The sequence below is a fragment of the Varroa destructor genome, unplaced genomic scaffold (genome assembly GCF_002443255.2).
Source record: "Varroa destructor unplaced genomic scaffold, Vdes_3.0 BEIS01000002.1, whole genome shotgun sequence".
Classification (NCBI taxonomy): domain Eukaryota; kingdom Metazoa; phylum Arthropoda; class Arachnida; order Mesostigmata; family Varroidae; genus Varroa; species Varroa destructor.
This window is the reverse complement of record NW_019211455.1, coordinates 39,196,168-39,220,110: the sequence shown is the minus strand read 5'-3', so window position 1 is coordinate 39,220,110 and position 23,943 is coordinate 39,196,168. Positions and strand designations below refer to the sequence as shown.

Here is a 23,943-nt window from a genome sequence, read left to right as displayed (position 1 = left end):
ATGAAAGATGTAAGCAGATGCGAATCTAAGATTACTATATAAAATTTAACAATGTGATCACTCACTTTTACATTCGGGAAAATCCCGAGAGGCAGCTTCCCATTTCAGGTCATTGTACAGCGGTTTGCATCGGTTGCAGTTTTCACCCTCTGTATTGTGCATACAGGCACACTTACCGTAAATCATTTTCGGTACATGTGGTTCGTCACCAAACGGTATGCAGGACTCAGCGTGGCCATAACACGAGCATGAGCCTCGAACGATTAGGCTTCTTACAGCATAATAATACTTCTGCTTATAAGCCTCATTGTCACCGATATTCATGTCGCCCAGCGTGTGCAGCTGTTGAAACTTAAAGCGTAAATTTGTCACACTCACTAATTTTTCTATTTCTTTAAAGTTCTCTTTTTTCGTAGCTTCGTCTCGAGGGTTCAGATTCGAGTATAACACGCTGCCGCCATGTTTAGGTAGTAGTTGTGAATATTTCTCTTCGCAGACGACGTCAAGTAGCTTTTTCTTAGGCGCAAGAGGGATATGCGGGTAGGTTTCTGCACAGTTATGGGCGAAATATGCAATTGGCCTGAACGTCTTGCCCATGTCGTTTGACCTGCAAGAACGGCAAACGTATTTTCGTACCCTGCACCTAGTATTACAGCAGTTATTCAAAGAGACCTGCGCCCACACCCAGTCCTATTGCGCCGTGTACGATTGTCTTTATCTCTATATACATATATATATATATATATATATATATATATATATATATATATATATATATATATAACTTTTCCCTTGTTGTCAATGATGGCAGCGCAGTGGGTGATTTTTTTGCTTGTTATTATTATATAAATTAAAACCACGTAGCTTCGAATCCGGGCTTATGTATATCTCGTTCCGTGCTGGGAGCCAACTGTCTAAAGTAATGCCTAACGTCTTAAGTAGCGGACGTAAGACGACTTTGTTAGCGCTAGTGATTTTACTGCACCCAGTACCGAACATGCATTGGTTCGTTTTACTCACTTCTCAATCACCATTGCTTTAGGTCGGAACGTGTGGAAGATCATAATAAGATGAGTAAAATGAAATTCAGCTTCGAAGTCCAATTGTATTGACACGGCCATGACGCCCGGTTCCGACTGCCAACGTTTTCGTAAGTCTGGTTGAAGTTTCACAATGTTCTCGATACCGAAGTAGTTACTGAAATACGATCGATTGACTTCGTCCGTTAGTTTCGCCTACCTCTTTTCGTTTGGGAACGTAGTGTAGTGGCATAAGGTGGTGCGCGAGAAGCCCCGGGATGAGATCGATGTGCCCATCGAACTTCCCAGTTTAGGGAAAAACGGACACGAGTTTAAGCTGCTAGCTAGCTAGCTAGCTAGCTAGCTATCTATCGAAGCTACGGCAAAAGTCTCTTGGCACTCGGACAATCCTAATTTGACTTCCGCTAAAGTAGTAGAAGATATACAAATTACTGCATTAAAAATTAACTGCGCAGTACATTCGAATATCAATATTTGTTGTTTATGTTCTTATGGCTCAAAGTTGCAACAAACTATAATAGGACACATAGCTTAATAAAAAAAAAATTGAAGCTATTGCAAACGTGAAAGCATTAAGTCATAATAAAAAATCGATTTTACTGAATCGTTCACCAGTGAAACAAGGACTATATACTTCTGGTAGCTGGAAAGCCACCCTCAGATCTCAATATTTAGCAACATAATCGACGAACAGGTGGTGGGACTCTTTGAAAATATCATTTGTCGGCCGCGCAAGGCCTGCAAGTATAGTTGTTACCTAATGACTGCTCTGGGATCCCTAGCATTCTCCGTAACAGTAGCAGCTGCTGTTTTTATTATCTGAGGGTAAAACAATGGTTCTCAAATACGTACGGAGATTTGGGGTCCGAATCACAGGTGTGCATACACGCTCTAGGTGCCTCATGGCGAAATGCGCTGTTAGCGCCGTGATCGCAATAGAACTGTCGCGTTTTCTGACCACAGGTCGACGTCGCCGATAGCCGTTTCTCACGACCTATCACAAGATCACCCGTTGAGGGATAACACGACCCCGTGCTAATGCACAGATCATGTGAAACCACTAAATTCAGAAACATCAGAGAAACATTTCTGCTATCGTTAGCAACAGGATAATTAGACATAAAACCAGTTAGAGAAGACCAATTTTCTAGAGTTAACTTATTCTACTTAGCTGTCGGGATTGAGCAACAGCATTGCGAGCACGATCTGATCGGTTTTCATTCTCGGATACGAAAGATCTCTGCACGATTTTTCGTGTATCATATTCGTTAGCATACAAGCAATCTGAACTGCAAATACATATTCTCTCTGACACAAAACTAAATTTTGCCATTTCGCATGCAGGACTCATGTTCAAATTGCGGTTCATTATCATGCGTTGCTACAAAGCATGCTGATTAATCATTGATCGATTAACGGATCAGCGCGATCAGTCACTTCAGACGCATATAGCGTGTGAGCAATCAGAAACAAAATGTTGTATTGTTGTACGACATTGTTAGGGTGACAGTAAGCAACTGCCTCTCGCATGCGGAGCCTTACGGCCTAGAGCCAAATATTCAGTGTTAATATTCCGATGTATTTGAAGAAGGACAAATCTAACGTGTGTGGTAAAACCAGTGTTTATTCAAAATACGAATGTAACGTATAATTCAGCTAGTGGTAAACGTTCAACTTACAAATGTTTTGCAATAGCTTCGCTCTGATAGACGAAACGAAGGAGACGAGGGAATAGACCTTTACCATCACCATAAATAAATCTGCCACCATTAGTGTTAGACCCGATAGCAGCCGTCAGTTGGAGACCGAATTGAGCCTGCCGCCGTTACTGTCATATATATAGGCTTATGGCGACGTCTACCATATTCTACCTAGTATAGTAGACATAATGGCTTCACGTATATCCGAGAAGCCTCTTTGCTATCCCGGGGCTGGGCGATCGGCGGGAACACCATTGCCCTGCCTAGAAACTTCTGCGAAGAAACTGGGGAAGAAAGAGAAGGCAAAAAGCAAAGGCTTTGTATTACCGTAATTTCTGCCATCTGCTGCAGCATTGATGAAGGCCAGCCAGGCGTCATTTGACGCATAGGAAGTCGCATACGAAGAGCCAGAACGACTGGTGCCACTTCCCCCTCGGCGAGAAGTCGTATAGGACGAGGTATAATCGACGTATTCACGAATTGGCCCGCGGTACCTGTGACAGTAGCAAATGTAGGTCAGCTCCACAATAGCATGAAATCGTTGTCAGATTCAATAAATGATAGTGCAGTAATAACATGTTTGCATAGCAGAGATGGTAAATCTTCGTGGTCGTTTGAGGCCGTTTTTCTTGATGGCAGTGCCGTATTTTTGGCTTGAAATATTCGTTTTCGGACAAATGTTCAATTTCATGTATTCTAGGGTGAATTGTAGGCTTTGCAGTGCCTTTCAACTCGCAGAGCTCAATTGTTAAGGGATACGAATTGTGCATTCCAGCAATCGTCAGCCTTCATGAACGATAGTTTTCAACTGGATCCTAGAGCTACTTAATAGACGGAAGCGATACATCCATCAATTGCATACGAGCTATTGAGATAATGCAGCAATAACTTCATCCGTAAGCGGACCTGCCGGCTTCGGTTTTGGCTTCTGTTTGGACTGTCCGATGTCCTCAGATCGCTTTTAAAGTACATCTTCATATATAGCATATCGTCGTGGATTCTACAACGTGCCTTAGAAAACCCAATTAGATCTAAGTATTTAACTCGACAGGATGCTTCCGTTAATGGCTTAGCAGGAAATACTATTACATTTACTTTGCTATTCATTTTCTCGAGAGACATTTAGTATCTTATGCCATGACAATTAGGGAAGACAATTGAGCAATTTTCGAACATCACCGATATTTAGGTGTCGACCTTTCCACCATTTTTGCACTCATAGACTGTGTGCAGTGATACAATTTTGGTTTCACCGGTTCAACATATGCAGTTGTTAAACTTTTGCAGATTATAGAAATCTGCAAGCTCTTAGCTTGCGGCCTGCCCAAGTAGCGAATGGTCAAGCGAGGAAGTCGGCCGTATGTTTACTTACAACCCAGGCTTTGGCGGGTCAAGCCTTACGATTGCATCAGGTGCAGCGTTCAGTAGAGGAAGTTACGCTACTGCAAATGAGCTAACCTGTCTTTCGGGAAGTAAAAGTCTGCGGAAGAGAAGACTGCGTGAGCACTCGAAAGTTCAACAAAGGGACGTTTCAGATTTGTGCTTGCTAGCTGCGAGAGGTATGTATATATATATATATATAAATGTGTTGCTTGAGAAACTGTACCAAAAAAGGTGCAATTGCTACGTGGCAACAGCAGCACAATCGCTGCTTGGTAGCTTACCGATCTATTAGTAGCTATTTTAAACCGCTCCTCCATGTGCATAAGGTTACGTTTCGCAGCGGATCTTTCCACAAGCCCAGATCCATTTCATAATCCTTTATATTAAGTAAACGTTTTTTGGAAAAAAGACAGGTATAGTTCAAAGGACCTAGCCAAAGCAAGTACTTCTTGGCCGAGCATCGTCGTGATAGCTGCAAAACCGAGACATTCAGTCGGCGATAGAAGTTACTGCTCAGAACTTTGGAGGCAGCTTTTATAGCTGAAAGATTCCCTTGACAGACGGAGCAAAGCCGGCCGTTAAATAATGTACTTTGTTGAGGGGTAGCTATAAGTTCATTCGTTGTTCTAAACTTACTGATGATTATTAAACTTACGTATCAAGTAGCGAATAACACACCGGGTCCCAGCCATGGTCGCAAGTACTAGAACTCTACAGAAGTACGCGATCTTCATTGAAAACCCGGAGTATTCCTTTAGCAGCATCCTGAGTGGGCCGGCTTATTTCATAACTATGCTTCCGTCGTAGTTACCAGGATAACACAAAACCTCCAGTGCGTATAGCAGATAGTAGAATCTTACAACTGCGGCTTAAAGACATTGATGTTTCTGTCTTTTTCATTTTCATCAAGGACTGCCCACGAAAGGCTGCCGAAATACGGAATAGCACCAACATAATCTTGGTCCTGCCGAGCTGTCAGGCCGTACCAAAGTTCGTGATTCTCACTGAATCTCTCAAACCGGTGAAAGCCGATTGTCAAAAAATGTTACTATTTGGTTCCGAGGTTACACTTCATACAGGCCTTGCGATTTTCCCTTTAATTGGCGCCGCCTTATGGAAGCTTTAGAAAAATTTAGTCAAAAATCACAATCGTTCCCTCATGCCTCATCTATTAGTTTTTTTTTAGGTCTTTCTGTTTTCACAAGAAGTTTTTACTGTATCTTCCGTTTCATAATTCATGTCTTTATCTATTGATCGATTTTACTCGTTATAGAATATCAATACGTTTTTTATGCTAAAATAAGCGCGTTACTTTATGCAATGTAGCAATTGTCCCACTTAGAAAAACAATCGTTCACTGGCTTCCATGTCCAAAATCGCAAAAAACCATCACAGTAGCATCATAAAAGCAAAAAAAAAGGTGTATCATATCGCTAACAGACGAGAAAAAAGGAAAGAGAAACAATGAACGGAGGCAGTAAAAGTTCGTCTGCTAGTTTAATTTGGTAAAAAATGTGTTTGGCTAAACATTTGACAGGCGGAACAATATGAAAAGGAATCGGAATATGCGTTATCGCAGTAGTAAGTAGAGTTACTAGGTCCATACACTTAACTACATACGTATATATACAGAAGAGATATGTATTGTGCTTGGTTAGAAAAACTGTCACGTGCTTTTCGATTCGCTAAAACCTCGAAGTAACTTACTTGGAAAAATAGAAGCCGAAAGCGATTTAAGTTGAGTTAAAATCGATGACCCTAACTACCCCACGTTTACGACGTTTTTTCGCCTATAATCTGCTAATGTCCGCAACAATCGAATCAGCCGGACGCAGCCGATCTGGACGGGATGTACATTTAAACCCTTGTCATAAAAAAATTACTTAGTAGCTACGTACGAGACGTCATTTCTAACAACGAACGGTCAGTTATAAATGTCACCTGTAAATGTACTGTCCATCTCGATGGCTGACGCCTGGTAAGGTTCTATTGTTCGAAGATGTCTCATAGGTCGTTGTGGCGGTTCTATGACGATATCCTCCCGGAATATGCTCAATATTCTGTGTGACTTCTTGACTTTTTGTTGGTAAGCTATAGTCATATGCTAGCCTGGATGGAACTTGCACCCTCTGCTGGTCCCAGGTAGATGACCAATAAGGGTCGTCCTGTTGCAGCTGACCTATAATTTAGATCCGCACATTACGATTATATGTGTGAACCTGCGAAATGTAATAAAGATCGTTCTTCAGTGTTTAAACGACGACTAAAATGATCGACTTCAATAGATTATACATCATCTATATTATCTAGTACTTTATCTACGTACCTTCTATCTTAGCCATATTAACTAATACCTAGACTGGAAATATAGAATGGAATTAGAGTTGTGAACTTACCACAAATGTCGAACCCGATCACCAAAATATGACCACCACCACCACCATCACCGAAGTTCTCGTTATGCTTATTAATATTACGTCGAACGCTTCCATCTCTGCGCTTCGATAATCTCTATTAGTTCAAGTTACGTTTTTTTAATGCATGATTGATAATCAGCGTGCTTTTTTAGCAATAATCATCGTTCATTTACAAGCGAGTTAGCGAAAAAAGATGTCGTTTGTCTATGCGAGAGCACGGAGCCATCTCCAAATCACGCAATCATTGGCTTACCTTTCCACATTTCATATTTCTCCCGAATTGTTTGACTGCACGCAACAAACAAAAAGATTTAAGGCTTGTATACGTTACTATTGGGTATAGGTACCTTAGATGTCCAGGTTGTGGCCGGCTTTGTAACTGGCGACATTTCGTTCATATGTCTTGAAACAGCATATTCCTTTGGACAAAGCTCGAAGTTGTTCAGCTTGCGAGCCTTTTGATAATTTACGCTTTTATAATTTCGATACTGATAGTGCTAAATGCGGTGATACATTGTATAAGATAGTGTATCATCATACATCAGGGTAATGGAATAAAGATTCTCTGACCAAAAGCGCCAAGACGCTGCTGCAAATATCTCGTCTACTCAGTTTTATCGATGCTTTAGTGTTAACAAACGAAGGAATACTGCGGCTTTACGAATTTGCCCCACGTTTAAGGACGTGCCCTTTGTTGTTAAGAGGCTACACGTAAACTAATTACGGTTGTATATATATATATATATATATACGGTAATTGTAACCTATTCGTCTAGTGGAGGGCCCCTGTTACAGCGCCATAGGCAGATTAATTTCAACGAAGTTTATATGGGTTTCGGAGAAAGTAGCTAGATGGCTTCAGTGTCACGTATCTCAGGTAATATGGGCTGTATCGGATTGATGTTGGCGTCATAGAAGCGCTGAGATTTAGCAGTAGCACACGGGCTAAGGCTATTGGAATTCAGACCTGATCTATAGCACCCTGGACATAAGTGAAATTTCTGCAAAACCTTGTTATATTTTACAATTTTCTTGCGGTAAAAATACGAATGTTGCCCAGGCCCATAAAGGTTCGTGCTGATGATAGTCAAGATGCAACATGGAAGAAATAGCCCAAAGGTAGTTTTGTAACTTCCGTTCTGGAAATTTCGATGTGAAAGGTGCTCCTCGCAGCTTTCGACCAGTTACAAGAATAATTAATAAAATTACTATAAAAGTTAAGCAAGACCGACAAGCCAGTGGCCATGATATTGCCAAAGGACTACATATTCACAGTTTTAAAGGACTAAGGGCATGTTTAGCTGCCATAAGACTTGACGCAAAGAAAATTACTTCATAGCATCTTCGTCAACAAAACTCTGCAGAGATTTAACGAAATCAAGATAGTTCTAAAGCAGTCTATTCCGGGTGCTGAAATGTTACTCATACACGGCAACAATGTGTCCAAATAGGACTAATAAATAAAAACGTGCTCCACAGTCTCTGGCCAAGCCCAAACAGACGGCAAAGATCGTAATGCTATGTTGAAAACTGGACAAACGATAAATACAAACTTTTGCTGTCAGCAACTAGCTAGATTACAAAAAGTCATTGAAAGAATCGATCGGAAGAGAGGGGCATTGTCTTTTGCCACAATGCAGGCTACATGCACCCTAATAGTAAGCAATCGACAACTCCTGGATGACGTCCTTAGAGCTTTAAAAATACTAGCAGACGCTAATAACCACCCTAAACATGCGGCATGCATTCATCCTCATGCACATGTACTATTTTTCTATTTAGCGGAAGTCACTGTTTCTGTCCTGTTTACGGCCGGTGTCGCTTAGACGGTATGCACATACTTGCATAATCTCGTGAGTTCGGCCTCCAATGAGCAGATGATACTCCTGTCTCCAGCTGCCATCGCGCTTTCTCAGCTATAAACAATCGAAACTATAGCTTAAACGAAGTCCATATATAACGGCAGCTGACTTTAAATTTATACATTTAAATAGGTCGACACTTGGTTGTCAGGACAACCCATGTTTAGGGATTCCTAGCAAGAGCTGATAAATTAACCAGCTATACTCTCACAATATCTAGATTCTTATTGCATAGTATCGTTATGAATCTCTTATCTAGAAAAAAAAAAAAAAAAAAAAACTGTATAATAAGCTGCTATATGTTCTAGTATTATTTTCAGAGCTATGCTGAATGTGGAATAATTTTACAGTCACTCTGTCTGGCAGAAGTATATCATTTGTCTTCTTAAATCTATGACAAACAGTTGAATATTCTGAATATATATAGTTTCATTATTTGATCGCATCTGTCGTGTGGCATACGTCGTTGGCGAAGTTCTAACCAGCAATTCCTGACTGTTCTGAATATGTTAAATCAAAAAATGCTAACTAATTTATGTCCTATATCAGGAAAATAATTATATCCAGAAGGATTATTTAATTTACAAGATCTGCTTTACTCTGCCTTGATTCTCCCGATTGCCCAGATAATTTACTGAGTTGTTTCATTGCATTTTGAGACGGAGCCCGTCTTTACGTTCGTTCAAGAAATGGCGGACGTCGTGCGCAGATCAGGGAGTATGTAACTACAGTTTTCGTCTCAACCAGGACACTGACTTAAAACGGGCCAGTGAAGATGCATTGTGTATGGGAGCGTTAAGCCCGCATGACGTGACAGCGTGAATGCTTGATGTCCAAAAAACTACTGAGTACTGCATCTGCATGCACTTATCAAAAGTTTCTATAATTTCATTATAGCCGTCCCAAATTTGTTCGTTTCATTGATTTCGTGTGAGGTTTCCATGTGTGCAAAGTGTGCCCTATAGGCACTATAGTTTGCCTCTCGACATAAACGTCTGCAACAAAAGTTGCTAAGCACCTATCCCTGTATATAATAGAAGCTTTTATGGTCAAATCATTCAGAGAAGTCGAAGAATCTAAGATCTAACGATGAACGACAGGGTGAAATCTGCGTTTTTAAAATTAGCGCCCCTTTTTTTCACTCGACATCAGGTCAAGCATTCATGCGCGAAATTGTAGACAATGTTTGCTAGCCTTTTTACCTAGTCGTTTGTTGAAAAAGTGCGCGAAATCGTTTGATTTATTCAAAAGGCTATCGTAGATGAATAAATAATAAAAAAAAAAAACGGATATGTAACCTTTTTACACGAGTCTCATCAAACGATTACTATTGCTCGCTTCTTATTGTCTAGATGCTTCGAAACAGAGCATTTGGTGAAAAAATTGCATTTGGCACATTGCAATGCCGGTTTTCGCTTTAGGAACAAATCGAAAATTAGTGCGAGTGGAGACTGATAGAGGGCGCCACATGAACCAAGGTATGGAGAGTATTTACAAAATAAGCCTATTTATTAGGCGTTACAGTTCTCTTTGTTCCTAGTTTTGCCTATGTACATAATTGATATATGCGTAAAGCGTACTTGTCCTAGATGAATTTGCCTGACTCGTTTAGATAGTTTAGACAAAATGATAGCGGGACTTACGTGGAGTATGAGTCGACTGACTTTGACCAGTCGCTGATGGGGCTATAATGAGACTGAATGCGACCACTAACGGCCAAATCTCGAACAATGGTCTTGCCATATTCGCGACCAGTGGAAACTAAAACGGTAAAAAGGAGTGGCCACCCCGGAGGGCGGGCGACTCGAACCCCTTACGTCACCAGTGTCGCCACCTATCTACCGTCCAGATAAAGACACTTTTTTTTGTGGAAGTCTCATCTGAAAGAATTAAAACAAAAGATCACATGTTTAGATAAAAAACATATTGCCCTGCTGAGATTTATCGAGATCGAAACGGGAGCCTAATAGGGTATGGTGCAATCCGAACTTGAACGGTTACTAACTTGAGAAATATATAAGTTGGTTTGGGTTCGAAACGAAGCTTGCTTGGATACACTTCTACACTCTGGTAAAACCAGGGTAAAAGAAAAATGAGAAAAAAGGCGAGGTACGTATTGACAGGTCCGTAAGTTTGTTGCTTTGCCATTGATTATATCGAGTTGCCCATTTTGATAGGTCTTTAAAGTAATGCTACAGAACGGTGTTGAAACAGTAGCTATCGTGGAATCAACAGCTGGGAGTCAGCTGTTTATCACTATAGTAGAGACTTAAACTTATTTATGCTTAGGTTAGTAGTGTAAATTGCTTTTCTGCGCATTGATGCTCGCAACATGTTGCTAATCTAGCGGTAGTGTTCCCTGTTGAACGTAGCACCACGTGTTCTGGTGTAGCCTTGAGACCGGACACCGTTCCACTTGGTTCTCCGCTTGGAGCTCCTCTACGGGGCTGCTAGCCAACTAAAGCTATGCCTAAAAGGGATATTGCAAGTTAACCTTGAGACGCAGTCGTGATCGATACAGATTAAAACATTTAAAAGTGTTAGGGTCCAGATCTAATTATCTCATAATTACTCGTTAGAACAGATGGGTATCCGACGCACTATTCTATGGATAATCTTCAATTGGCTGCCTCGAAGGTCGTCTAAAATGGCAAGTTAATACTAGCCGATACAAAACGACACAGATTATGCTGTTTGGCAATAGCTGCTTCGCCAACAGGACTTGTCTACTTTGTAAGAACTTTTCCAACATCAGGTCAATTGGGCTGCAATCATAAAAAGTCTTGTAAAATATTATTTAGGACAACAAGTAACGATGTATATTAGAGCTGATATAGCGTGAAGCAGTTCAAAAGTTATTAACAAATCTTTGCAGTAAACAGACTGTGTTGGATGAAGCGTAATATGAAAATGATCGATCGGTGCGCAGTGATTTATGTGTCATGGCGCCGATCGCAGACAAGCAGCCTTGAAGGAGAAAGCTCTTCCACCATGCCCTAATTTTTCGGTAGACCAAAATCAGCACCTGTTTCTGAAATGCATTATACATATTGTCATATAGGGTATCTGTCGAGGACATTGTGACATCTGTAATTGCTCTCTGACCCGAGTAGGTTAACAACAAATCAGCTGAGCAGCGTTCAGCTAAATAGCGATCGTGTCCCTCCAAAATCAACCTTAGGTGGAGAGAGCTATCCGGTTTCGTTAGTTAGATCAAGCTAACTTTAGCAGTCGACAGCGCTGGCGGTATTTGCGCAATTTCTTAATTGAATATGATTGCACACGCCTGCGATCTCTTGCTCCCCACCGCCGAAACAGCGCGGTCATCTTTGGTCGTCGCTCTGGTGGGAATCACGGGGGCACAGGAGCAATTAGCACTGCTATACAATTAAGACAAAAGAGACACTAATCACGTAACGAACGGTCTTATCTAGGGCATTCATACACAACTATTTCTCAAATGTTCTCGCATATGTGGCCATGTTTCGAGAACGGAACATCGAGGCTTCTGGCCAGCTGCAGATTAAATTACCTGCGTATATAATCAATCATTGCACACATTTATATGTAAAAAGCAGCAAATTCAATATAAATTGTATCACGTATAGACCAGAACATATGCAAACGCTAACATTTTATTGCTCTATTACATTGTCGCTAGCGTCGTTTCCTCTATCAAAAATAGCCACGTGACTGCCCCGTCCGGCTGATGAAGGGCAAATGACCGGACGCTAATGACCCCACGTATCGCTCCTTTTCATACACATTAACGGTACAAGCAAAGAAAAACAAAGCCGACAACTGCCCACTCTATGAAAGCTTTAATCAACGGAAGCTAATAATGAACCCGTTAATATAATGAGAAGACACTAAATACTGTGATCGGTATATATTAGAATTGCAGCGTTGGACAGCTTCTATCTACAGAGCGAATAGTCACTAAGCAATTGACAGATCAGATACGATACGTGTAGTATCCTTTGCCCGCAGTCGTTTTGCTTAAAGCTCCCATATTTTCTTTACCATCGTTAATTGACTCCGTGTATTTACTGTAATGTTTGGATAGGGAGAACACGGGTGGACAACTCACCACCTAAACATAATGAAAAAAAAAAACCAAGAATGGCTGATCGCTCGAAATCGTGGCTGTATTTAATAAGGCGGCGGACTTAGCGACTGTCAGCGGCCACGGGCGATTTCCGTCCGTTCGTTCGTTTGTTTGTCCGTTGTTCGTTCTCATTGTGCGGACGTTAAACTCGCTCGCGGTGCTGCCTTTTCCTGATGCGTTACCAATCTCGTCGTATCCGATTTCAGCGGCATCTTCTACAATGCAACACTGTTCATGTTGGCGGGCCAATTTCTACAAGGAAGAAAGGTGGTTGTCGTCTGCTTTATCATATCGTCATGTCTCAACAGCGTCCTACGGTAGAAAATGTCGAGAATTCCATTACGCTATTCGAATTCGCCGAAATTACGTGCGTGGCCAGCTCGTTAGTTCGCCTCATTCATTATCGCTGGAGCCCGGGAACGTAGATAGTAGACAGGTTGAATTCTATCCGATTTCTTTTAAACGAATCGTTCTCTAGTACATGATACTGGATAAATAATGAAGTAAACTCACTTGTAAGCTATCGGGAAATAAATTAGCCTATCTGACTGAGGAGCTGTCCGTTCCGAAATCTTCAGTATCGAGCTTCAAGCGAAGTGATATTCGGAATTAGCACGCATTTCGCCGAGCTACTGGTCAAGAAAACAAATCTAATGAGCAGGCCAAATCATCACAGATTCAGGTTCATCCATTGACATAAACGTCGCACCAACGGAAAGTTCAGATCTTCAGTGCTTCCAGTAAGCGGATATGCCTACAAACGATCCAGACTAGCAATATCTGTATCTAAATAGCTGTACGACATGGACAACGAACTAGCGGACATCTTTGATAAGATGTCGGGCTGCACGTGACAACTCAAATAACGGTACAAGTGTTACTCGTCGGACAGCGTGGACTTATCAATTCGTTCGCTCTATTTGAAGTAAATGTGCAACTATTAGGTCGTTCAGGTTTAAAATAAGGCGCCGACATTTTCTGCGATTGTGCGAGGGCGTTTCTTCTCATAGCGATCATTCACAAAGATCTGGCATGCTGCTTTGACACAGATCTTTTTTGATTTCCTCCTGATAAGGAAAGGTCATGCTACTGTTGGGTATTCGTTTAGCGAGCTGTTGAATAGCGTGAGAACAGGTCATGAACAGCAGCTCAGTCATCACGAAAACTATTTTAAAAAACGCTTCGGAGAACAGTAATCTCACTCGTCTCTTGGATAGCTCGTACAATTGAAGTTCATCGTGATTGCAAAAAAAAAAAATCGATTTATATCGTTTTCATCTGAGTTTCTGTTTTTAGACCGCATTTACTTTATCCATCATACTCTTCAAAAATGAAATTCTGTTGGTGATGCCAGCATGACTTCTACGACGGAGTACATTGTAGTGGTCGTTTGGTTTGAAACGAAGCTAGTTATTCTAGATAGCTGTGGTATATGATTCTACCTTTCGCGTAAGAAGAAAATGTCTTCGTAATCGGAAGGATTAGACTCATAAAGCTACAACACGAACGCTACTGGAAACCGCACAGGACGACGCCGTTATTTGTATTCTGTTATTTATAGAGGTGTTCTAGTAGTCGCTGTTGCGTTATTCGCGTACCACCGAGACTTTTCACATAGCGACTTAGGATTTTCTATCAGGTTTACGCCACGTTACAATGGTTTTAATTTGTGTCTCACCCTGATAGACGCCTGCTGAACGTTTCAACATATTGTCATCATAATCACCATGATCGTTCCTCTCTTACTTGCGCGGGCAAAGCTTCTGATGTCGTTAGCAGTTATTTTGTTTTTGCGGTCAAATATTTCCTAGCATCCAAACAAATACCTCGTAAGAAGCGATAACGGCTTCGTTGTCCCTCTGTGCGACAGTCTCTAGCTTCGGGATGAAGTATTCGAACATTTGAAAGAATGGCTTGCAGGAATCGAGTCATAGGGTACAACGACTTGACTTTCGAGTAGACAAACCAACAGGACTTTCTGAACACGATATGCCGGCCGAAGGGCATACCACTGCCCTTGGATCGTATCGAGGTTTTTGCTAGTGATCAACTATGTACGCGATTTGCCCGCAACGCGAGCGTATTTATGTGGGCACACATCTCGTCGGACACACATAATCGGCATCGAAAGTCTAATGGATCATTAATAAACTTTTGAACTGATGCGCAGCAACAGAAAATGCATATTTAATAGGCCTAAGAAGTCACACCTCATTCCCACTGCTCAGTTCCAATAGTGTGGAGACGGAACCATATTGAACAGATCGTAGTGCTTCACCATTATGCTGCAATAGTCTAAATAGTTTGTTTACTCGCCCGCAATTATCAGAAGGAATTATCAGGATCCATGTGCAGTCATTGGTAAAGAAGAAGCACTTAACCCAACAACTCATTGACCCTGTTCGATTGCAGGTTACTGAGCAATGATGATAGATGTGGCGTAACGCCTCTTAATGTTCTTCAGGCATTGCCCCAAGCGTTGACATGGTTATGTTCACTCAGCAGAAATGGCCAAATTGAAACACCATAATGAATCGGAAGTTGACATTATTTATGTTTGTTCAGGCAAGATCCTTGTTGAACAACTTGTCCATGAAAAGAAGATTAAATTGGGAACAAGTCTGATATCAGTATGTGTGAAGATATGGTAATACATCAATATCTGAAAGTTACGTGCTTGCCTTTGATAGCGGACACAGACACCCGTCGCCTAACCTCAGTGGGTAACATCGCTAAAACAAATATTTGTCGAGCCCTACTAACATCTGACATGAATTGATCGACTAAAATAAGCCCTTATTTGTTGGATCGTAGCAGAATAGATCAACGGAAGATCTTAGTTTGAAAGAATTAAGATAAAGCTACCTGAATAGAAAAAATAGTTTAACGAACTGTTCTCTAGGAGCAAATTTACATATTGGCTAATCGAGATCTAATTAACAAGCATTCATGCAGTGGGTCTCTCGACCCGTCAAGGAGTTTGAATGAAGTGTTACTGAGCCATGGAACGGTTTTGAGTAAACGCTCTTCTTCGGACAATAGTCTTACTCGAAAATAGAGAATAGTTATTACGGGATTATAGGCTCAAGCTGAAACAATTGCGTACGATTTTTGTCCGGTCCTTTTTCTCCTTTAGATCTTATTACGTGATTAAAAAACGAACTTGAGCCCTTTAAGGCATATAACGAGAAGAATCATTGTTCAACGAAAATGTATTGTAAGGAGAAAAATACATCGCTTTATCAGAAATGTTTTTTTTTTTTGTAATATTATATACTCATTAGAAAATGTCTAATGTGATAATTGGTTTAACAAAGGTTACAAACCATAGCCTAATTCATACATATTTCACTTTCTGTCAGAAGCACTAGGATTGTTTTAATAAAGACCGATAGTTCAGTCTGTTCTTTAGCTGAGGTTGGTTTGACAGCCTTTCAAGGATTACGATGCGATACCTATTGCTCCTCTTTGTCTTTCTGACTAGCGTATGCAGATTTTCCAACATAAAACGATATTGCAACGCTCTATAAATTCAACGTTTCACTTTTTTTTTTTCTTAATACACGCGCAAATATGATTTAACCTACAGCATCGTGTTCTACTTAGAACTTATCGACAGTAACTTCCTCTTGTCTGTTTTCATAGCCCTATTTTTTCCACTCTAAGCGACCGACCCTGCGACTTGCCACATCTATATATTTTACACCCTATCCTTTCCTCTTAAACACTTATCTTTGTAATACGTAAAAACTTCATTTACTTTCCGTTCTATTTCTTATGAGGCTATCCCTAACGTATCTTAGCAGTTCGAACGATATGTCTAGCCGAAGCGAAAGCCATCGCATCGAAGTTGAAGGTTGTCGTTTTTCCAACTAGCATTACATTAAAAGTAATAATAACACAGGTATCCAGCTTCAGTTACTATGGCAACTTGTGGCGATAATATACGCACTTCGCTAAAACTAAGACATTATCTATTTGATTATAGTAAGGTTCCTATGCTCGCTACTTGTAGCTATTATTTGCTCATAGATTTGTCTCAAGTAGTAGCTTTCTGGCGTGCTGTAGTACGTGCAGCGCAAGGTCTAAGACATGTAGCACTGTTTGTTACGTGTTTCCGTTATACTACTTCAGTGTTTGGTTTAACTGAATCTTTTTTACAGTCAGGAGCCTCTTATAGTTTCAGACATCATGTTTACTATTAACTACTTAGGTTTTAATGTGAACTATTATCGGCTGTTGATGAAGCACTGATCTGGGATGGAAAACCCGTCGTTGACAGCAGGTGTGATGTTATGTATCAATAATGGTAATACATTCTCAGCACTTTTGACCGATGGCCCATTTTATTTTGTAATACAAGGCGAAGATTGTAGTCATCTGCTGCCTTGGTCAATGCTAGTTCGGGGTTTATAAGAGATCTAGCGAGCAGTCCTCGACTGTTTGAGCCAAAACAATGGGAATCATCTTCTTGTTGAGAATTATTTTTAGGAGAGTAAGCATCGAATCTACTTCAGTGAGTGGTAGTCTGAAAGAGCTAAACCTGCCGAATACGCGTGAAGGAGAACTTCAGTACTGATTTACAATCGAGTGCGACTGAAATTGTAATATTGTACATTTTGTAAATACAGAGTAAAGTACGTGGGACGCGTTTATTTCGACGTCATATCTCTAAACGTCGTCTGCTACAAGCTAGCCAAGACACTAATTCGATACAAATGTTTGTGTATCTACGCTACGTTCACACAGGTTTCAATCGTTCACACACTTCCATCGTATTTTTCCATCTTCTATTCTGTTCTCCATGTAATCCACATTGAGTAACCATTATTCAAAGCTTATACGCGTTTCACGTCGTCATCTATAGCTTAGGACTCACACCGAATTTTCATCTTCGGAATATGTAACAATACTATTACCTAGTCTACCGTGTATGCACCGCATATACAGAAAGCAAACCTTTATTTGTTAGACGGGCAAGCCTCGCCCTTATGTGGCTTTTAGTAGATCCTGCTAAGCAACGCCTCTGAGCTCACACTTTTATTGACACTTCGAGCAGAATATATACCGCCATCAGTTGTTCAGATGTCAGTGTACAGGCGGAGCCTGTTATGGATGCCTGCTACCAGGCTGCGCAGCTTTTCTTCATAAGGCACGATCAAACTGTGTCCTGTAAGCCCTTTGGTGCTAGGGTATTTATAGGTGATAATTCTCCGACCGAGAAAAGCTAAAAGGCTCCCGTCCACCAAGTGAAAGTAACTGGATGAATCTTTTGTCGTTACCTATCGCTTGTGGCTACGATGTGACAGGCATGGAACAATGGATCTCTTCTTCTCGGTCTTTGAAAGCTGACCTTCGTGGGCTAAATGCAGCGTGCCTGCAGCCAGCGACATACCACCGGAGCGCGGAGAATAGTAAAAAAATATCTAAATGAAGCCTCAATTTAAAAGCCAATGTCCATTATGAAATAACCGTTAGCCGGTTTAACTCTTATCTTAAAATCCGATAAATGCAATTTATTTTTGCTACGCTATTACTCAATATAATCTATCAAATCGATGAGCTTATAATCATTTGAGTCACAGCAGATCTGTCCCATGTGTGTTTCGCCTAGTTCTATTACCTATTATTGAATTACTTACAGGCAAGTGGAGTGGACGTAACTCTAAATGAGGTCAAGCCATGTACATATATATATATATATATATATATATATATATATATATATATATATATATAGTGCATTGTTTGATTTAGGAAACCCTCTGAAATTCATCTATGTAATGAAAATGTATGAATATGTCACTTAGCACAGTTCTTATTACGGTGCTCTGTTCGGGCGATTTCCGCCTCAGAAAACCTAGATTTAATTATAGTACAAGTTATTAGGATAATGTTTAAAGTTCTGTAGTCATATATCTACGGTAACGAATAAAGGTTTCGTAGTTTGACCGAACGGCACAACTTTGTTCTTCAGCACAACTATATCCGGTTAGTCAAAGCGCGAACGCTTTATGAACTATCTATTTAAGGGAGTGCGCTCTTCATTTCTATGTAATATCTTCGCACAGCAGCGTTTTATCTTGCTTGAAGCAAGTTAAATACGTTAACGTTGTCGGCCAATTTCCAGTCCGCTTTACGGTGAAATTAATAGATGTCTAGAAAGAAAAATGTTCAGTCACAGAATTAGTTTGTCCCTGGTTCCATTACATGGGCTTTCCGATAGCTTAACTTATTTGGCTTAATGCTAGCAGTCCGCATGAGTGGTGACCCGATAACAACTCACTTGCTATTATACTGCTTTATTTTTATAGACTTACTATCGTCCTTGCTATTATTTTTCTAAGATTTTATCGTTTATGAAGGAAGCAACTAGAGAAATATTTTATTTAAATTAAAAGCAAAAATTCTGGATATCATCTATTTAGACGAAACATTTTTCAATGGTTTTTTTTCTAAATATGGCTTTTTAGTGTATTTTGCAATGGCATACATTTAATATATGACGCAGCTTTTTCGGCACCTTCATTTGTACCGATGTCTGAAGTTAGCTCAAATCCTATTTGCATGAAAAAATAATGTACGTTAATGCCGATGAAGGTATAAAAATACTAATTCGTGTCTTGCACGATGTGTGTATGATAGCTCGAACTGTGTCAACATTACTAGGACCAGATGTCATATATTGTGTAGCTATGGGAAGAACAGGAAGCGGCGTATGCTATCGTACTCTAATGCCATTCTGTCCTTCTAATTGCATACATTATGTCGTTTGAACTTGAAAACTACACAATTTAGATCAGTATAGTTCTACTGAAACATCTCCTTAGAGCCGGAAACGATCGTATGCACAGATTAGCGAAAGGTTACCAACATTTTCCTCTTAGGTTTTCCTAATAAGGAAAAAAAAATCTAACACAGGTATCTAAGAGCGTCTCGTCAATATTGTTGACTCAGTATGGGTTAAGTTATCGAATTTAAATTGATGCCGTGCCTTTAGCAGACAATCGTGAAACGTTACATTGCAATGTAATGCAGATTTTCAGATGGAAACGCGCGTACACAAGCGTCCCTGGCTACACTGATCAAATCGCGATCAACGGGGCTGCGTTGAATGCGCTATCGAATATCGTCTGGCGTACGCTGTTCGTAAAGCCAATTGGTCTATAGGCTCGATCGTGCTGCACGATGCATTTGCCCGTCACTCCCGCCGACGCCTCCATATAAGGCGGACTCGCTTTTTTCTTTCACTACTTCGTTCGGCGTTGGTCCTATATATCAGCTGGACTCAGCATCGTCTACAAAATGGCCACCATTGAAACAGAACAGATAACTGAACGTACGAAATCCATCTGCGGTTTCTGCTGCTGGTCCTTGTCGAGTTGCGTGGGTGTCTCTGCGAGACGCCGCTACAGCGTTAAGCGATTCGACGTATCTCTTTCCTTAGTTAGCGTGGTTCTGCTGCCGCTATCGCTTTGATTACCACGGCAACGATTGTGATGATGGCAGCGCGGTGTCCGCGACTGTGGGTCTAGCAAACGAATCTGCAATATCCTTCGGTAGAGTGTCACGCAGCGTATTGTTGAGCCTCTTCGACGACATCAGACGATACACTGACGCATCTGTAGCTTGGTTCGATAGCCAGTAAATCAACCAGCGCCATTTCTCGACTGATTATAACAGACCAGCTCTGCTTAGACGCATACGTTTACAGGAGTAGAGGATTTGGTGTTCTTGAAGACTACTGAATTAGCAGACAGCCACAACAGCCCTAGCGGATAAATGATTGGTGTAGCCCGTCTTGTTTTATAGTAGTCGTACTAAACTAGAATATGTATTCGTGAAGATTACGTTCGTCACACGTGTACTTCGATACGGCATCGTATTCGGGGCGACATGATGACGAAGGCTGCTCGTAACGAGCCATACGCAAGTTCGTAATTTAGTTTTTTACACAAGCTAAAAACTTTCAGTCCCTGTACTTCAAATAGTAGGGATATTTCCTACAAATAAAATGATTTTTTTAGCGCAAGGTCAGGCAATTTTTTTAATAGTAGTTGACCAAATAGCTAAGGTTCAATGTAATGACAGTTCAATTTATGGATAAGCCATAAAAACGAATACCATTCACGGGACAGTTTCAAGGAAAGTTCTACAAAGCAGTACTGCATGAAAGACTGACGCCTCTCATCGCCGAAAAAACTATTTCTAATTGTATTCACCAAAATAAACGGTGTTCCGTACAGCCTTTGGTATTTTGAGAGACTGAATATTGCAAGCTGTCCTCAAGTGTCATCAATGCGAAAACGCAAAGTGCAAAGAGGTAGTGAGTGAGGTATAGGAAGGGTCAATTAAGTTGTTACATGTCCGCATTGTTGAAAAGGCGTCGGCCAGGGTTACCGTTACTGCGGCGATCACCGTCGCGCCAAAGGACCGAGAAATCACCAATATTCAGACTAGGAACGGCTTTGTTTTCTGCGAAACTGTTGGAGGACACTTAAAGAGGCTGGAAGAAGCTGAAATCGACCGGCTGCCTTGTCGCGGCATTCGTCGTCATGGTCCTGCAGAGCCTCGTGTTGCGCACTCGTTGGGTGAAAGGACTGCTGATGGCCGAGAGGCCGCGAGAGACGAGAAAAACAATTGAACGAACCGTCGAACTGAACAAGAAGACCGAAACAGGCAGAGCAAGTCCCTACCCCTAGAGTGAGTATCTGCGGGCGCCCGCTGGGGGCCACTCCACACACACCCGCTACTCCGGCTGGTTGGCTGGCTGGCTGGCTCTATCTCGAAGCAAAAATAGAAGAATGAGAAGACCGGATAAGATTGGGCCCGGACAACTAACTACCAGTAGAAGTGAGCTGGAATAACTGTGCGTTCGCGATACAAAACAACACGGATAAACAATGTTTGTAAATGATATTCGTACTATTTTTTATCGTTAATAAAAGTCGAGAAGTTTTTTCATGCATTACAAATTGGTGTCCAGCTTAGTCATCTAGCATGAGTTCATATGAAAGGCTATCGTCACTTCATGAAATATTCAATAAACACTGAGAGGCGTATTGATGTTAAACACTTATGTATGCTTTTCTCTATTACTACGGTTATTATATAGTCCAACAAAGCCAATCTTTTGATTTCGTTTACGCTGTCTGCCTCTAAGAATGTGCAAAGGTTCTGCACGAGAGTCTCACATTTTTCTGACCCAGCGATTGCTTGCAACAATTTCATACCCAATCCACTTTTCGCCACCATCTCCTTCGTTCAAAATTTGCCCAGCGGCATTTTTCCATTATCTGTCGGCTCTTTCGCGCCAGACTAAATCGTACTCAAAAACACAAATACTTCCAGCTTATGAGCTATACGTACCAACAAATCCAGGCAGATACACTCTGCTTTCTAATCCTCCACAAGTCTAAGCCAGCGTACGAGACATCTTTACCCTGTAGAGAACTGGTGTAAGAAGCTGTCTTGTTTTCGTTTCGGTCACTGGCTATCTTCACTTGCTCACTGCACTGAGGTTCGCCCTGTGGTTTTCACAAAACTTTTGTGGAAAAATAATCACACTCATTTATACTCTTGCGATCTCTTTTGAATATTGGTAAAAACTCAAAGAGCTTTTCGTTGATGCCGAATCGTTTCGTGAACGCGACAGCCGTCTTACCCCTCCAGCAGGCGCTGGTACAACGCGCAATCCTCGGGTTCGTGTCGGCTGGCGCCAGGGGTCGCTGCGGGCGAGATACGCTTTCTCAATTAGCGCGGGAAGGAGTAGCGAAAGCAGTGAGTGGGAATCAGCGGATTTCGTCCGTTCGTTCGTTGAGAGTTGTTCGTTTGGCTTCAGGCTAAAAGAAGAGGTTCTACCAGTCAACAATCGCAGCTGCGTGAGTACCGGCACCGAGGAGTTGATATGTAACAAACAGCTATAGCAAATGAGGGTCTCTATATGCTCATTCAAGTCTTTGATAAGATATCTCTTGGAATAAAGCTAGTGGTGCACAGGAAATCCGACAGATCGACCGCTAGGTAAACAAATGTCAGACTGCGTTTTAATTCTTTGCCCTTTTCGCATTTAACAAAAAGATGCAATGCTTTAGTCAAATTCGAGGAAAAAAATTATTTCTTATGTACTCGCTTCACGACCTTGTCAACATCTATCAACAAATTTGGTTATTCTTTCCAGAAACTCTCGGGTCTAGAGTGAAAGAATTTGTTCAGCCAGGTCTTAAGACCCCCTTCACCGTCAAATGTTTGGCACTAAATAAATTGGTCAATGTCGGAAAAGTGGTAATCTGGAGGTACGCGGACTTGAGAATGAGCTGGATGCAGAAGAATTTCCCACTCAGATTCTTGTAGGGCATCTTTCACAGTCTTTGCCCTGAATAGCCTGGCATCGTTGACAAGCAGAATGACGTTGCCTGCTGTATTGGACCCTTCCTATTAGCCTGAACGCCTTGACCTTCTTGTTTTTCTCCAGTATTTTCTTGCATATAAAAGTTATCCAGTCATACCAAACTCGAATTATGTTTTTTTGGGATGCAGATCAGGATTAGTTCTGGATTAAGGTGTGTCTCCAGAAGCTATCCCAGTTGTTTACCTGCTTCGTGTTGGCGTGGAGGTATCACTTCTGCCCTGTCATGGTGGTTCTGTATTGCCTGGTGGGTGAGATCTTGAGAGGTGATGAAAAAAGCCATGTTCTTTGTACTATTAATTCAGTTTACGGAGCGCCTCTGCCCCTAATTTGCGTAATATAGACTTAAGGTGCCTGTCGATAGTTAGTATGACTGCAGTTTATCTTGCTTTGGAAATTGTGAGTTGCTTGACGGCAGTCTTCGTTCGCGAATGCCTTCAAACGATTTCCACTAACCTCAGATGGCCGACCTGTGAGCCTTACGTCATACAGTCCAAGGATTCCATTATTGGATTTCGTTAACCACTTTCAAGTAGTCCTTTTATATGTATAATATATAAGGGCGATAATCACATGCTACTCCCACAGCTTCTTCGCCCCAGAAAAAGACGAAAGAAGCTAGCGACCCTTCAGAAGAACTAGTGACGATGCTCGTAGGTAGTTTATTTGCTTTTACTTTCAGGTTGCAGCTGAACCATCCCCATTGAGAATCAAATTACTTAAGCCCAATTACACAGTGAACCACCTGGTTCCTGATGATGAACGCATAAAAAATGTCTCAATATAGTTTTGTCAAGTAGCTTGTCCACTCTGAAGAGCCTTTAAAAATGTCCAGTTCATCCAAAAGCACCGTAACATGAACTCGTGAAAGAGTTTAAAAGAAAAGCAATTTTTTTTTTGTGAAAAAAGAGGCGTATATAGATAATATTAAGTTATTAAGTTGAGATCATAATTCTATGTTACTTCAAGTTAGGAGAATAATAATCATAATGATAATTCTGGCCTTAAAAAGCAGCGTATTGTAA

General features: G+C 41.1%; 1 protein-coding gene and 1 long non-coding RNA gene across 8 annotated transcripts in view; one reads left to right on the top strand and one right to left on the bottom strand.

Annotated features, from left to right (window-relative positions):
• The window catches only part of LanB1 (laminin subunit beta-1), a 35,773-nt gene extending 13,752 nt beyond the window's left edge, over window positions 1–22,021 (bottom strand). Inside the window, exons 1-8 of one of the 4 annotated variants that reach the window (XM_022794921.2) lie at window positions 21,880–22,021; window positions 10,046–10,282; window positions 8,382–8,456; window positions 6,065–6,302; window positions 3,068–3,234; window positions 1,893–2,100; window positions 1,021–1,197; window positions 66–607 (exon numbers count right to left, since the gene is read on the bottom strand). In XM_022794921.2, the coding sequence (XP_022650656.1) occupies window positions 66–607; window positions 1,021–1,197; window positions 1,893–2,100; window positions 3,068–3,234; window positions 6,065–6,302; window positions 8,382–8,456; window positions 10,046–10,145 (1,507 nt within the window). In that variant the 5' untranslated portion in view covers window positions 10,146–10,282; window positions 21,880–22,021. Of the gene's footprint in view, window positions 1–65; window positions 608–1,020; window positions 1,198–1,892; window positions 2,101–2,719; window positions 3,021–3,067; window positions 3,235–6,064; window positions 6,303–8,381; window positions 8,457–10,045; window positions 10,283–13,023; window positions 13,045–21,879 lie in introns of those variants that run through there. The other 3 variants (XM_086978726.1, XM_022794925.2, XM_022794926.2) reach the window with 3 other exon arrangements.
• Window positions 1–23,943, top strand: part of LOC147757789 (uncharacterized) — a 38,337-nt gene that overhangs the window by 13,550 nt on the left and 844 nt on the right. The window contains exons 2-3 of one of the 4 annotated variants that reach the window (XR_015320010.1): window positions 4,028–4,299; window positions 19,549–22,391. The exons of 1 other annotated variant lie outside the window; for it this stretch is intronic. This is a non-coding gene — a long non-coding RNA (uncharacterized LOC147757789). Of the gene's footprint in view, window positions 1–4,027; window positions 4,300–5,033; window positions 6,384–19,548; window positions 22,392–23,943 lie in introns of those variants that run through there. 2 more of the 4 variants (XR_015320008.1, XR_015320009.1) reach the window with 2 other exon arrangements.